Source organism: Panthera tigris, chromosome C2 (genome assembly GCF_018350195.1).
Source record: "Panthera tigris isolate Pti1 chromosome C2, P.tigris_Pti1_mat1.1, whole genome shotgun sequence".
Taxonomy (NCBI): domain Eukaryota; kingdom Metazoa; phylum Chordata; class Mammalia; order Carnivora; family Felidae; genus Panthera; species Panthera tigris.
Genome location: NC_056668.1, coordinates 67,592,782 through 67,606,136, shown reverse-complemented (window position 1 = coordinate 67,606,136; position 13,355 = coordinate 67,592,782). Strand labels below are relative to the sequence as shown.

The 13,355-nt window shown below is 44.4% G+C and overlaps 1 protein-coding gene across 4 annotated transcripts in view; it reads right to left on the bottom strand.

The window, feature by feature from the left end:
* Positions 1-11,355, bottom strand: part of PARP14 (poly(ADP-ribose) polymerase family member 14) — a 42,464-nt gene extending 31,109 nt beyond the window's left edge. Inside the window, exons 1-4 of one of the 4 annotated variants that reach the window (XM_042998743.1) lie at positions 11,083-11,355; positions 6,162-6,295; positions 5,368-5,401; positions 736-978 (exon numbers count right to left, since the gene is read on the bottom strand). In XM_042998743.1, coding sequence (XP_042854677.1) covers positions 736-978; positions 5,368-5,401; positions 6,162-6,295; positions 11,083-11,269 — 598 coding nt within the window. In that variant the 5' untranslated portion in view covers positions 11,270-11,355. Of the gene's footprint in view, positions 1-735; positions 979-3,256; positions 4,054-5,367; positions 5,402-6,161; positions 6,296-11,082 lie in introns of those variants that run through there. The other 3 variants (XM_007098307.3, XM_042998742.1, XM_042998741.1) reach the window with 3 other exon arrangements.
* Between the last annotated feature and the right edge of the window lie 2,000 nt (positions 11,356-13,355).

Genomic DNA, 13,355 nt, shown 5'->3' with positions numbered 1-13,355 from the left:
TAAATAAACAAACAAAAAAAAAGGTTGTTGAAAAGAAATAAATACATGTACTGAGCTTACCATAGTACCTGACTTATAGTATCACTATATGACTGCCTGCTATTATTATTACCTTCCAATAAGTCCAGTTTGGTAACACGTATCAATATTTACTTATCCCAATAAGATAACACATGTGAAAATGCTGACTCCTCTGCCTGGAATCACTTTAATTTTTTTCTTTTAATGTTTATTTATTTCAAGAGAGAGAGCATGAGTGGGGGAAGGGCAGAGGGAGAGGGAGAAGAAGAGAGAGAATCCCAAACAAGCTCTGTGCTGTCAGCCCGATGTGGGGCTGGATCTCACAAACCAGGAGATCATGACCTGAGCTGAAATCAAGAGTCGGACGTTTAACTGACGGAGCCACCCAGGTGGAATCACTTTAATAACCTTAGACTTTAGATTTCTATTTGGGTGTGTTGTCTCTGTCTCTGTCCCTCTCTCTCTCTCTTTCACACACACACACACACACACACACCACTCATACACTAAAGTCTGATTTACTGTATATATCAGAATTTAGTTTTAAAACAAAGTTGCTTCTCTTTCAAAATAAAAAAGCATCGATATTAACTTGGAGTCCTCTCCTACTAGCTACTGGAAAGAGTCCAACTTTCAAAGACATTAGCTGGATGTCTCAAATCCCAAAGTGTGGTGCAAAGAAAGATAGGTAAATACAGCATCACTTGATCTTACCTATACATTTTTGAAAGGTAACTACAGCAACATCAAAATCTCGTATTACTTCCACTTGAAAATCAGCATTGGACAGGCCACTTATGTTCTCCACTAGCAAGGTTAACATTATATCAGTTACATTTGCCTTGAGATTTTCAAATGCAACCAAAGAGGAAATATTTTCACATTCTTCTGAGGTATCTTCCACTTTTTCTGATCTTCTGTTGAGAGAAAGTTTTGTATCCAATTCTTCTGACACATCTGATTTTAGAAGGACAAAAAGATACAAGATGTTATATTAATCTACCATGATCTTAGCAAAGTAAATTATCTTAAGACACTGTCCTCTTTCCTTCTCATTCTCTTGGCTAACTCAAACAGATTTTAGAAAGCTTTTTGCTTAATGTAATTAAAAGTAAAATGGAGCAGGGTACCTGGGTGGCTCAGTTGGTTGAGTGTACAACTTCGGCTCAGGTCATGATCTCACAGTTCATGAGTTTGAGCCCCGCATCTGGCTCTGTGCTGACAGCTCGGAGCCTGGAGCCTGCTTCAGATTCTGTGTCTCCCTCTCTGCCCCTCCCCCACTCACTCTCTCTCTCTCTCTCTCTCTCTCTGTCTCTCTCTCAAAAATAAGTAAACATTAAAATTTTTTTAAATAAATAAAATGGAGCACTTAACAGTCTATTGTTATTATTAAGTTTGATTTTATTATATCCTTTCCTGCCTTGTCTCTCTGAGGAACCTGCCTTTTGTAGTATTTGACACATGCTTCTATCAAGCACCTTATTATAGTTATTGAAGTCAGCTTCTCAAAAGCAAGGGATATATTTATTCATCCTGTATTGCTGGCACATAGTATATTCTTGAGGTTCAATAGCATTTGCTGAATTGGAGATTTACTGCTTGGGCCACTGGAGGAAAGCGAGAATATCTTACGATGCCCATGTAACACGTTATGCTCTGAAAAGTATTAAGTTTTCATCACCGAAGAGAAAAAAAGGATACTTGCTGAATGACCAAGGAAGACACATAGAAAGTAAAATTGCCTAGAGAGCTGTATGTATATGTCAAGCTCACTGAACAGCAATCACCCCAGCCAGCTTATTCCTCTCCGCTGTTGGCCCTAAGTGAGTTCCATCTCTGTATCAGGTCAGTCTCACTCAGACCTCACTCACTCACTGCAGCATGATGTGTATAAGATCTTTAGACGTTCTGTGAGTGACTATTCAGTTGGGGCCCTTATTATATTCAAGGCACTAGAGGTGTACAGAGGGATGCATACACAAAACATGAGATAAGGAACTTACAGATTTTTCTCATGGAGGCATACAAGAAAAATGACAAAGGGAACCGACATTTGTAAAGGTTTATTATGACAGAGTAAAATGCTCTGTGCTCACCAAATCCATTTTGTTTTCTCTCTGAGCAACATTTCCCAGACTTCCCACAGCCAAGCTCATGTGGCTAATGGGATATGTGTGGAAGTGTGAAGTGTACTTCCAAGCCTGGCAAGTACAAATCTCCTTTATGTGACTCTCCATTCTCCCTTGCAGTGACTTTGGAGGCCACATATCAATAGTAATATTGTCAAAAGATGGAAGGAATCTGGGATTCCTGAATGACTGTGAAGCAGTCTAGACTCCCCCACTCCCCAGCTGCCAACTATATCGACCTATGATTTGTTACCCCAGTCGGATCACCCTCACACATACTCCTGTTACATGCTAGATGTAACACCACACACACATATACACATTCATGCCAAATAAAAATTGGCTTGAGGATTCAATAATAACCTAAATTATCTTTCAATGAGACAGATGTCATGAAGCAGGAGGACTGCTGAGCTGGGGATGAGGTTGCCTGAGTTCAAGCCCTGACTCAGCCACTCTTTAGCCATGTGACCTCAGGCATGTCTCTTTACAAAATGAAGAGTATTGGATTAACCGAATGGTTAGAGCCTTTCCAGCGACATAAGCTTCTATGACTATTAGAAGCTCCATCACAAGAGAGGCTTGAGGCTTGGTTAACTGCCAAATAAAGAGCATCAACAATCCATCCAGGAGTCCGAGAGAGAAAGAATGGGACTGGGCTGCCTTGGAAAGCCTTCAGAGAAAAGGGGAGGCTGAGTGGATCTTGAAAGCTCTCTAGAGTGTAGGTAGAGAGAAGTGGGATGGAAGGGGTCGTGAGCAATAGAAGTACAGGCAGGGTGCTGTGACTGCCCCAAACTACTTAGGAAAAGGTGATCTGACTGATGAAGCTCAAGGAGCACTTGTGTGCAGACAAAAGTGAGGCCAAAAAAAATCATCTTTGTCCAGAATGTGGTGTGGACTTTATCTTGCAGTTGGTAGTAAGAGTGAGTTGTGGAAGGTTTCTGTGATAAGGGTGACAGGATATTCAGCAATAGTACAAAGGGCTGGTCAGATTTCAGGGGAAGGACATCAGAGAGACCCCAGATACAGGGCACTCCTGCCATACTGGATTTGTGAGGTAATAATGGGAGTCTGGCATAAGGGAGGGACAGATGAGGAAAACTTACATTGATCGTCTCTGTGACCGATGTCTGTGAAGGCTTAAAGAGGAGAGACGACTGAAGTTTCTAGTAGGTGACGGGCAGACTGGTTGTGTACTTCAAGAGAAATAAGGTAGCCGGAAAGGGTAGGAGGAGGAAGATGACACAGGTAGCTTCAGACATGGTGGCTCTCACATATTTTCCAACAGGAAGATCAGACACAAGGTCTGGAATTTAGAAGAGTCCAGGCTGGAAATATAGATTTGAAAAAGCCAGAGTTTGCTGACCACAAGGGCCAGTGTTTCTCTGCTCTTGCGTGTCTCTCTTCTACAGGTTCTTCCAACTGCTGGTTTCCACCTTTCAGACCCAGCCCAACTCTGCTTCGCCGGGAATCGAACATTAGCTCAGGGCTCACATCCCCTGATGTTGGTGTGTGGCTTGATTGACCTATCCTTACTCTGTCAACTGCTTGTCCATCTCCAACTTCAGGATTTCGTGCATGCCCCATGCACTCTCAGGGCAGCATTCTCCGTTCTTATCGTTCCTGAAATACGGGACCTATTAGGGAACCACCTTCCACCCTGATTTTGCTCGTTCTGAAAACTATCTATACCATCCCAATTAATTTCAAGAGTCCTAGCCTTAGGCTCACTGTTAGGATTCAGTGTGGAGTAACCATTCAACAAAGGACCTCCTCTTATGTCTCTTAAAGGGGACCATTAAGTATTTTGTCAAAGACTGCCCAACTTCCTGGCTGGTGACTATCATTAGAGTCTGGGTCATGTAAAAACAGGCTAGCCAATGAATCTAAAATCTCCAGTATGATGAAAATTCCACTGGTGGGTGGGGCTGGATGGCTCTTCCTTATACTTATTCACTTATACTTGGGGTTATAAGTGAATCTGAAATAGTGCTGACAAATCAGTTAAGACACAGTGAGGGTAAAATCTATGAAACCGTAAGAAACACAGACTCGATTAATTCTAGACCCAGGAAGTGGTACAGATATAAATGTACCAGTATAAAACCACTTCCTGGTCTAAAATTGAGTTTGAGGGTACAACACATAAGGCATTTTCCAAGAATAGATAAGGATTTAGGGGGTCACAATGAACACCGGGAGTTGTATAAGCCAGTTCCATATCTGAAGAATAGAAAGCAGGAATTACTCCAAACAGACAAAAAAAATTCCTATCTTATAAGAATCATGAGCTTCTAAGAAAACCATGCATCCTAGATTCTATAGTTTAATAGCATGTTAGATGAAAACAATCTATACATCCCTATCCAGTCGGTTTGCCAAGTAAAGGCAGCCCTCAGCTTAGTGCTATTTTCAAAAGAGAAGGTTGCAAACCTCTAAACATGTTCTCAAGACAATTTCAATTTTAGAGGACAATAATTTATACATTTTTTGGGATTCCTTTTGCCTAAGATTTGGGTATATACATCATTTTATCTCTCTTACTCAGCCATTCAGCATAGGTCCTCATCCCTCCCCTTTATAACAGCATGCTTAGCCAGGAAAACTAATTGCTTCTTTAGTAACTGGCAGGTGGTACTACAGGCCAACATCCGGACACAAGTGAAACAGCAGGATCCACAACAGCTACTAGGTTGCAGGCCGTTTCCTACAGCAGATGGGATGAAAAGAGCTGCTGCTGGCCTGGGGGGTGCTGCACTCACATCCTGCACCCAGCACTTAGAAGCCTTTGTCCACCCTCCTGTTGTGGCTCCAGAGGACAGCACCCTCCACATTCAGTGCTCAGAAACAGACTTAGCCACATACAGCACCCACTGACACATCATGTCTTTGCTTCTTGATGGGCTCTAAAGGTTGGCTTATCACCATCTCCCAGGCACCTCTTTGCTTCCCTTCAATTGCAAGGTGTCTCCCAGTCCCCACAGAGAGAGCTGTTTCCATGCTTCTACCTGAGCCCTAAGCTCTCAGGGGGTTTCCCCAATGCTCACCCTGAGAACAACTGGCCGAGAATATGTAGATAAGGCAGCCTGAGGCGTCTCTAAGCTGAGCACACCCTGCTTTGTGAAGTCAAGAAGAGAAGGATGACCCTTGCAGGTGCCATCTGTAATGAAAGCAAAACTGCTGGCGAAGGCCACCTGTCTCAGTTCTTTGACCTTACCTGGTTCTTTGACATGTTCTTTGCCTTCCGGTTCCTGAAATCCAATAGACAATAGAGTAGCATCAATAAATTACTAATAATTTCCTTACATTGAGAAACTGTCCCTGGGGACTGGCCTGGAGGCGTAGGGTCAATAGAAACAATAATAAAAAGCTCTAGCAATTATGCTGTTGAATGCACCTCGTGCATAGTGTTATATCTACTTAGCTCCAAAATCATTGGTAAAATGAGTCACAAATAACAGAAATTCCAATTAACACCAAGCGTTTGGGGTATGGAGTAAGCCCTAAATCTTTCCCCCCATTTAACATGTATTGAGTGTTTGCTATTAACCAGCACCGGGCCAGATGCTTTACAGAGGTTGTCTCTTTAATCCTCACAACAATCCAACAAGGTAGATACTATGACTATCCCATTTGACAGTCAAGGAAATAGTACATGCAGTATGGATCACTGTCCCCTCAAAGTGATGTAAAGATAAAGCAAACAGAGCAAGTTCCAGGTTAAAAGCACCCAGGACAAACAAACCCAAAAATTTATACATTCAAACCACCCTTATTACAATCTGAAAATTCTGACTTTCCGAAAGTGCCTAAAATCAAACAAAAAGCGCCCCCTCCTTCATTATTCCATAACTACCTCATGACCACTCTCACTCCCTCCACATCTGTAAGGTGCTTTCTACTCCAATTTGATTTATACTTCTCATCCCACCGTATTCCCCATGTTGTGATTCCCTTCCCACACACCTCGGCAGAACATCCTACTTCCCTTTTACTCATGTTTTGACTTACCTTTGTTGGAATTTCCTCCTCAAAGGCATCCTGGACCTTGTCTGGGGCTGTGGGCAACTGGACAGTTAACTTGAATGTTCCTTTTCCTGGCCATATTAACTCATGGTTCTTTTTCTCCAGAACTTTTTGCCGAACTGAAGTTAAAAAAAAAAACTGTCAAGAAATTTTTATTCACAAAATTACTCCATGATTTCCAGAGGGTTTCATCATCATCATTCAATGGCTTGGTCATTTTCCCAAGTGAGTCCTTGTGTGGTAAAAAGAGGAAAAGTTTAGCAAGTAGACATGGATTTCAATTCCATCTTTATACCTACTTTTTTTTTTAAACATTGGGCATGTTCTTTAATAAGTCTTACTTACACAGCCTCAGTCTCTTGTCTATAATAAGTTATTAATGAAGACTGTCTTGTACAAGTGTTGTGTGTTAAAAAACATTATAAAGAACTTAGTTCAGTACCTGATGTTCAGTAGGCACTCAGAAAGGTAGCAATATTTATTCCACAAGTGAAGGAAAGTAATCAAAGCATGCCTCATGGTGAGCCAGTGAAGATTGGGTGCTGGGACATGGCATGATGACAGCTGTGTTTTAGGAAGGCGACTTGAGTGACCATGAGCAGAATGGCCAAGTGCCTAGTGCAAAAGATGTTTCACTCAGTTCTTTAACCTGTGATAAGACCCTCACATCCAGTAATAAAAGGAGTAGAAAAGAAGGGAGGTGAGAGATTAAAAAAAAAAAAATAGAATTAGCATTCCAGGCAGCTGGGCTGTAGTGAAAAAACTGACCAATGAACATAGGAGTCCAAAGACTTGGATTCAAATTCCAACTCTGCCAAAAACTAGATGAGTGACATTGAGAAAATATCTTAACTTCTTGAGTCTGTTTCCTCCCTTAAAGCAGTGCCTGTGAATGAATTTTGTAACACCCACAAGAGTTATGCAAATGTAGGTTATAATTATGAGGAATGGCCAGAGAGAGAAAAGGAAAATCTGTACCTAAGGCCACAGAAAATAGGGAATGAGTGACTTTAGAGGAGAGGAGATGTGGTCAAAATAGTTAGATGGCGCAAAGAGGTCAGGGTGAAGGGGAACCTTTGAAAGTGCCCTATTACTCACAGATGTAGCTCTGACACGAATGTTGGGCTACCATGTTGTATTCTGATGTGGATGGTCTGAGAGGCCAAGGATATAGGGAGTCATTAAGAGGAGCTTGAATAACTTTCCCACCTCACGTATCCATGAAGGGGTAGGAGAAGTGAGGCCTTAACTGGATACTAACTTGGAAAACAAGCCCCATTAACAACATGAGAAGGAATGCCAGACTCTAATTTCGCTCTTTATCAGGCAGAAGAGATTTTCACACGGACTCTTAAGGGGCTGTCCTAAGCTAGAGTGAGGACTGAGGACTGAGGACTGGATAAGACCCCTGAAGCCTTAGAACAAGCCAAGTTTTATAAGCCAAGTTGTCTAGAGTCGTGGGCTTCTGTGATGCATTCCTTTTATTATTCCTTAGACTTTGGTAGAGTCCTATCTAGGCATCTAAATGCCAAAGCCTGTTCTCAGATTGTGCACAATATGTACGGCACCATTATTTCAAGAGAGCAGGCAGGAGCAATATCAGTAAGTGATCTGCAACAAGGAGAGGTGAATCTGGGAGGAAAAAGAGCTGAAACTCTGATGTCCAGCCACCCTTACCCCCTGTGGACAACCTCCCTTCTGCACTAACTTCAGACCACCTACATTTAATTTACTTAAGGAGACGGGTTTCCTTACCCCAAAGAGACTGAAAATAATCAGGAGCCAAATTATGACCAGAAAGAATGATAAATGCACACATCTGAAACATGGATTAAAATCGTATTAGTCAATTTATACTTGATGTTTCAGAAATTGAGTGAACTATTTACAAGTAAGATACAGCAGGGTGCCTGGGTGGCTCAGTTAGATAAGCATCCAGCTCTGATTTTGGCTCAAGTCATGGTCTTGCAGTTTGTGGGTTTGAGCCTCACATCAGGGTCAGCTCCTCGTTGTCAGCTTGGGATTCTCATTCTCTCCTCTCTCTCCCTCTCTCTCTGTCCTTCCCCTGCTCATGTGAGCGCATGCACACACACACACACACACACACACACACACACTCTCTCTCTCTCTCTCAAAATAAATAAATAAACTTAAAATAAATAAACAAACAAACAAATAAAAGTAAGATATAGCTTCTGAATACTTCTGTTTGCTATGCATTAATTTCTATAGAGAAGTGCTGTTGGGTTCATTCTTATTATGTGAATTATATGGATAAAGTTGTGCTACACTGTGGGCCTATACCTGTTGAAGCCAGTTCCTAGAGTGGAGGGTGGAGGGAATTCCTGCAAAAGAAAGAACACCCGAAGGACCCACTAGGGTGGGTCAACCATTGTTGGCAAATTTCTGATAACCTGTTACAGAGGCAATGGTTCCTCTGGTAGGAAACTGAAACTGAATAGGAACCCTCCCCCTCCCCCCAACCCACCCAGGGTCTTTGTCCATAAAAGGTTTTGAGTTGTACTAAGTCTGAGTTGTCTGTTTGAGAGGGGCCACTACTGTAGCCTGAGGATGGAGGTAGGGGTAGTGGGCTGGGCAATGTGAGGAAAGAAGCCTGGCCGGGACACTGAAACCATTTCTGTTTTCAGGGCTGGAAGAGAATGATGTTATCGACACAAAATCGTATTTTGCACTGTTGATATTTTTATGCCATTTGTACTTTCTTTTTTATGCCATTTGTACTTTCTGTAATCACATTCATTCAGGGTTGTCAACAAACAACAGGGTTTCTCAAACTTTAGCACACCAGGGGCACCTGGGGTGCTGTTTAAATGTGCAGATTCCCGCTGACCCAAACCCAGGTTTCCTAAATCTCTAAGAGAGAGCTGGGACTGTGTCTGTTTAGCCTGCTGTGAGTCAGATGCAGAGGTCTGTGGCCCCAATTTGAACTACTCACAAGGATAACGGGATTCTAAAGGAGAAGGAAGAAGAGTCCCTAAGGGCCAGGCTCATATGATGTGGACAGTTGTAATCAAAGTGGTAAAACTCCTTGAGGAAAATGAAACCCAGGGGACACAGCTTACATTGCACAGTTGCCTTCTCAGCATTCTTTGGTGAAATTAATCCTTGGAAAACTTGGTACTTTGTTTTCATAAGGGCTGTGAGCCTAACAGATCTCCTGTCCCCTACCTGCCTCGCCTTTTACACACTTAGTTGTGGACCCCTCTTCTCTTTGGGTTTCATTCTTTCCTTTTTGGATCTCTGCCTAGAGCATTCCAATTTCTCACATGTAAGCCTCATTGCCTGTCCTCTGGATCAAATACTTGTCCAAATCCAGCGACAGGAAGCTGGAAGCAGGGGTTGTCCACATCATTTCCTATGAGAGTCCAAAGGAAAAAGCGAATGCTCTGGGAACAACAGGTCACAAGCCTCTCAGTAAAGACCCGGTAGTGTTTTGAACAAGCAGATTGGTGGGTGCTTATCTGCCCCCTTTCCTAAGGGTGACAACAAACCGGAGGAGGACGGACTCAACCACTCGGCTGCCTGTGGGGAGGAAGCTTCCCACCCACAAAGCTCAAAACTCCCAACCCAGATCAACTCAGAATGTCATCCCTACCCCAGGCCAAGGACCACCATGAAACCAAGGGAAGAGGTACCAACGCACCCTCAACAAAGATTCTGCGTGCTGATCAGCAGCACACGACCTTCTCCCTCCAGTAACTTTCTATATTTACACCCAATGTGATTTTAGGCAGCACTTTTGCCCCCAAGTGACCCCAGAAACACTGGGAGAAAATCCCTATGACTCCTCACCTAAAAAAATAACTGAAGAAAAGAGACTCTCTCTCTCCCTCCCTCTCTCTCAGAGCATTGACCTCAGTTACCAAATCCAGAATACCACACAAATACGTATCTTCCATCCCCAGGCTGATTTTCATTGTTCAAGGACTCACTTGTCCTCACCTAGAATATTGCATGACTCTCCTAAAAGTTCAGATTTCCAAGCTCTCTCCCAAAAGAAGTCAAAGTACTTATTTTCAACCAAATTTATCTCCTGAAAGTATATTTGGACATGCCTCTCCCCTGCCAAGGGGGTGGAGGGCGTTCCTACTCTTTATGGTATCCTACAAGGCCCCTACCATCTCAACTTTCTCTTGGCCTTAATTTCCTGCCCACCGTTTCATAAGAAGGAGGTTTAATAACAGAAGGCCTAAGATTTTTAAAATACAGGTGTCCCCTTCATGACCTTATGAAATTTCCCAGACCCCACGTGTTATTTTAGGACCCAGTCTGCAGACCTTGCTTGTACACAGGGATTAGTAGACTCGCTACTCAAGCCAAACCTCCCAGAGAGCGCCCTGCACGTTGCCTGAAGATGCCTTGTGCTTTCCTGCCCCCTGCACTGCAGCCCACGTGCTCCCATCTGAAGAGCCTTCCCCAATAGCCTTCCTATCAGGAATTGAACTGGCTCTCAGGAATCAGTTTACATGTGATTCTCCCCGGAAGCTTTCTCTTCCCTTAAAATTGTGCTCCCATTAATCTCTGGAGTTCTAGAACAGCTGCTTTAATAGGAAGGAAAAAACTGCAATGGATTTGCAACTCTGCCACTAACACACTATGTAACCTTGTAAAGTGAGGTGAATAAAGCAGCCTGTCAACTCCTTTCTGTTTCTCCGTGCTACATGAACTCACTTGCGCGGTTCTGCCGCCACCTTCAGGCAACACCGGGAGCGCCTAGAAGCACAGCGCCCCTCGCGCGCTCTTCGTCGGTCCGGCAGCCCCTCGCCCCCCCTCATGGCTGCTGCTGGAGCCGGGAGGATTCTCCCGCTGCAGGCCCCAAGCCCAAGTTTACCCTGGGGGAAGACGCTGGTTGTCCCATCTCACACCCATCCCTCGCGCCCCTCACCGTCCTCTCGATGGAAGAACACTAGGAAGCGCCCCGGGCTGCCCGGTTCCTGGCGGACCTCACACTCCCCGCCTCCCGATCTCTTCGGGCTCTGGAAGTACATCTGCAACTTGGTGCTCAGGTTCTTCGGGGGGTCGGGGCCCCAGGACCCTTCGACCAACAGCGGGACGGAGCCTGACACAGCCATGGTCAGCTCCGCTAGGCTGCCTCTGCCGCCCGACCCACCCCAGCAGAGGGCGGCTAGTTTTGCCCCTTTCGGTTTCGTTTCCCAGAAGACTCCTCCCTGTCTTTAGTTTTTGGCCTTTGGCTCTGAACAGCTGTCCCAGGATTGAACTACTTACCGCCGCCCACCCAGTTCTTCACCTTCAGGTCTGGCCCACAGCAAGTGCTGGGCATCGCCACTCCACGCATCTGGTCTTCCTCCATTTGTGCACCTGCGTCCCAAAGCTCGGGCACTGTGTGCCACTCACCCAAGTCACAGCCGAAACCAGCGTCTTTGAGTCACGCACAATACCTTCGCAAACAGAAAGCTTCACTTTTTCTGGAGGCCAGAATTTTACAAGAAAATAGAATGTATTGGCAAACTGTGACTCTTTAAAATGTGTAATGAAGTCGCCAAATAGGCCCCAAACAAATCATAAGAATTTTACCTTGCTTTTCTTTTGCATTTTGTTCCCTGATCTGTTAATATTATATGTCTAGAAATTCAGAAAGGGAGGGCCATACATTCACAGTTCTTTGTGGAATATTTAGTAAGTGCCATGCCCTTGGGATGGTCTCAACGAACATGGTTCCTGCCCTCATTGAGTTCACACAGCTGTGGGGACATAGGAATGATGACTGTGCAGTAGGTGCTTCAGGAGGAAATATACAGGTGTTCCTGGAACAAATTAGGAGGGCTTCTAGCCCCGTGTAAGAGCTCAGGGAGAATTTATGGGGAGGTGACATGTGACCCGAGGCCAAAGGATGATGGGGGTATTGATGCTAAAAGTAAAAGTCAATTATTTTAACCAGAAAAAAATGGGTTTATTTGGTAATAGCAGAGAACTGCAATTCAGGGCAAGCAAACTACTGCAAAAACCATCTGTTTGTCCAACAAACAAAACTGAGGACAAGAAGGAGGAAGTTGGGAGGGGTTGTTTTGCACACAAGGCTACTGGAGAAAGCAAGAGTTCAGGGTGATGACAGTTTCTCATTGGCTGAGTGGGTGGGGTAGTCAGTTTCCTGCTGGGGCTCCTCACTGATAACTCTCTCCTGTTGAGTATTCTTCTGTTGGGGTCTGTAATTGACAATTCTGCCTGTGACTGACATGGAGTGATATGCCGAGACAGCTCTTCCTTCTGGCCTTCCAGCTCCATTTCAGTGAGGTTTCCCTTTATTAATTTTCAAAGGGGGATAACCTTGGAGGGCTGAGAAGGGAGGGGTTCCCATAATGTAATTTACTTGTATAGGATCACTCTGGCTGTGTAGTCGCTGGAGTAGAGGCAGGGAGGTCAGCCAAGTAGCTACTGTGGTTTCCCGAGTGAGGGATAAGGGTGGTTGAGAGCAGGATGCTGGCAGAGGAAGACCTTCTGAGAAAGGGTGACATTCCAGTTTGACATTGAAGGCACAGATGCAGGACTTGCTGAAATATGTGGACAGTGGAGAAGATGCTCAGGTATGACTCCATGGCCGTCCATGGACAGCCTAAGCAACTGGCTAGACATAAGGGCATCAACCAGATGGGAGCATCACCTGTGGCCAGGAATGTGGGAGGGAGGCTAGCAATGTATGTACCTTTGACCCGTAATAAAATAGGGTGTCGGAGCACCTGGGTGGCTCAGTCACTTAAGCGTCTGACTCTTGGTTTAGGCTCAGGTCATGATCTCACAGTTTCTGGGTCCAACCCCTGCCTTGGGCTCTGTGCTGACAGTGCAGAACCTGCTTGGGGTTCTCTCTCTCTGTCTCTCTCTCTCTCTGCCCCTCCCCTACTCTCTCTCCCTCTCTCAAAATAAGTAAATAAACTTTAAAGATAAAATAAAAATAAATAAAAGAGGGTGTCAAGTGAGAAGAAGCAGTTATCATTCAAAAATCACCATATAGGGAAGTATCTCGTGGACTGCGGGGACCACATGCACTGTCTCCTGGTGAGGAGGGAGGAGAGGGACATGGCAGTGGACAAAGGACTGAAAGGAAGGGAAGGAAGTGGAAGCAGCATGCATAGTCAGCTCTTTCCAGAAGTGTGACTGTGAAGGAGTTAGCAGTGTATAGGGTTATAGGATCAGGGAGCTGTT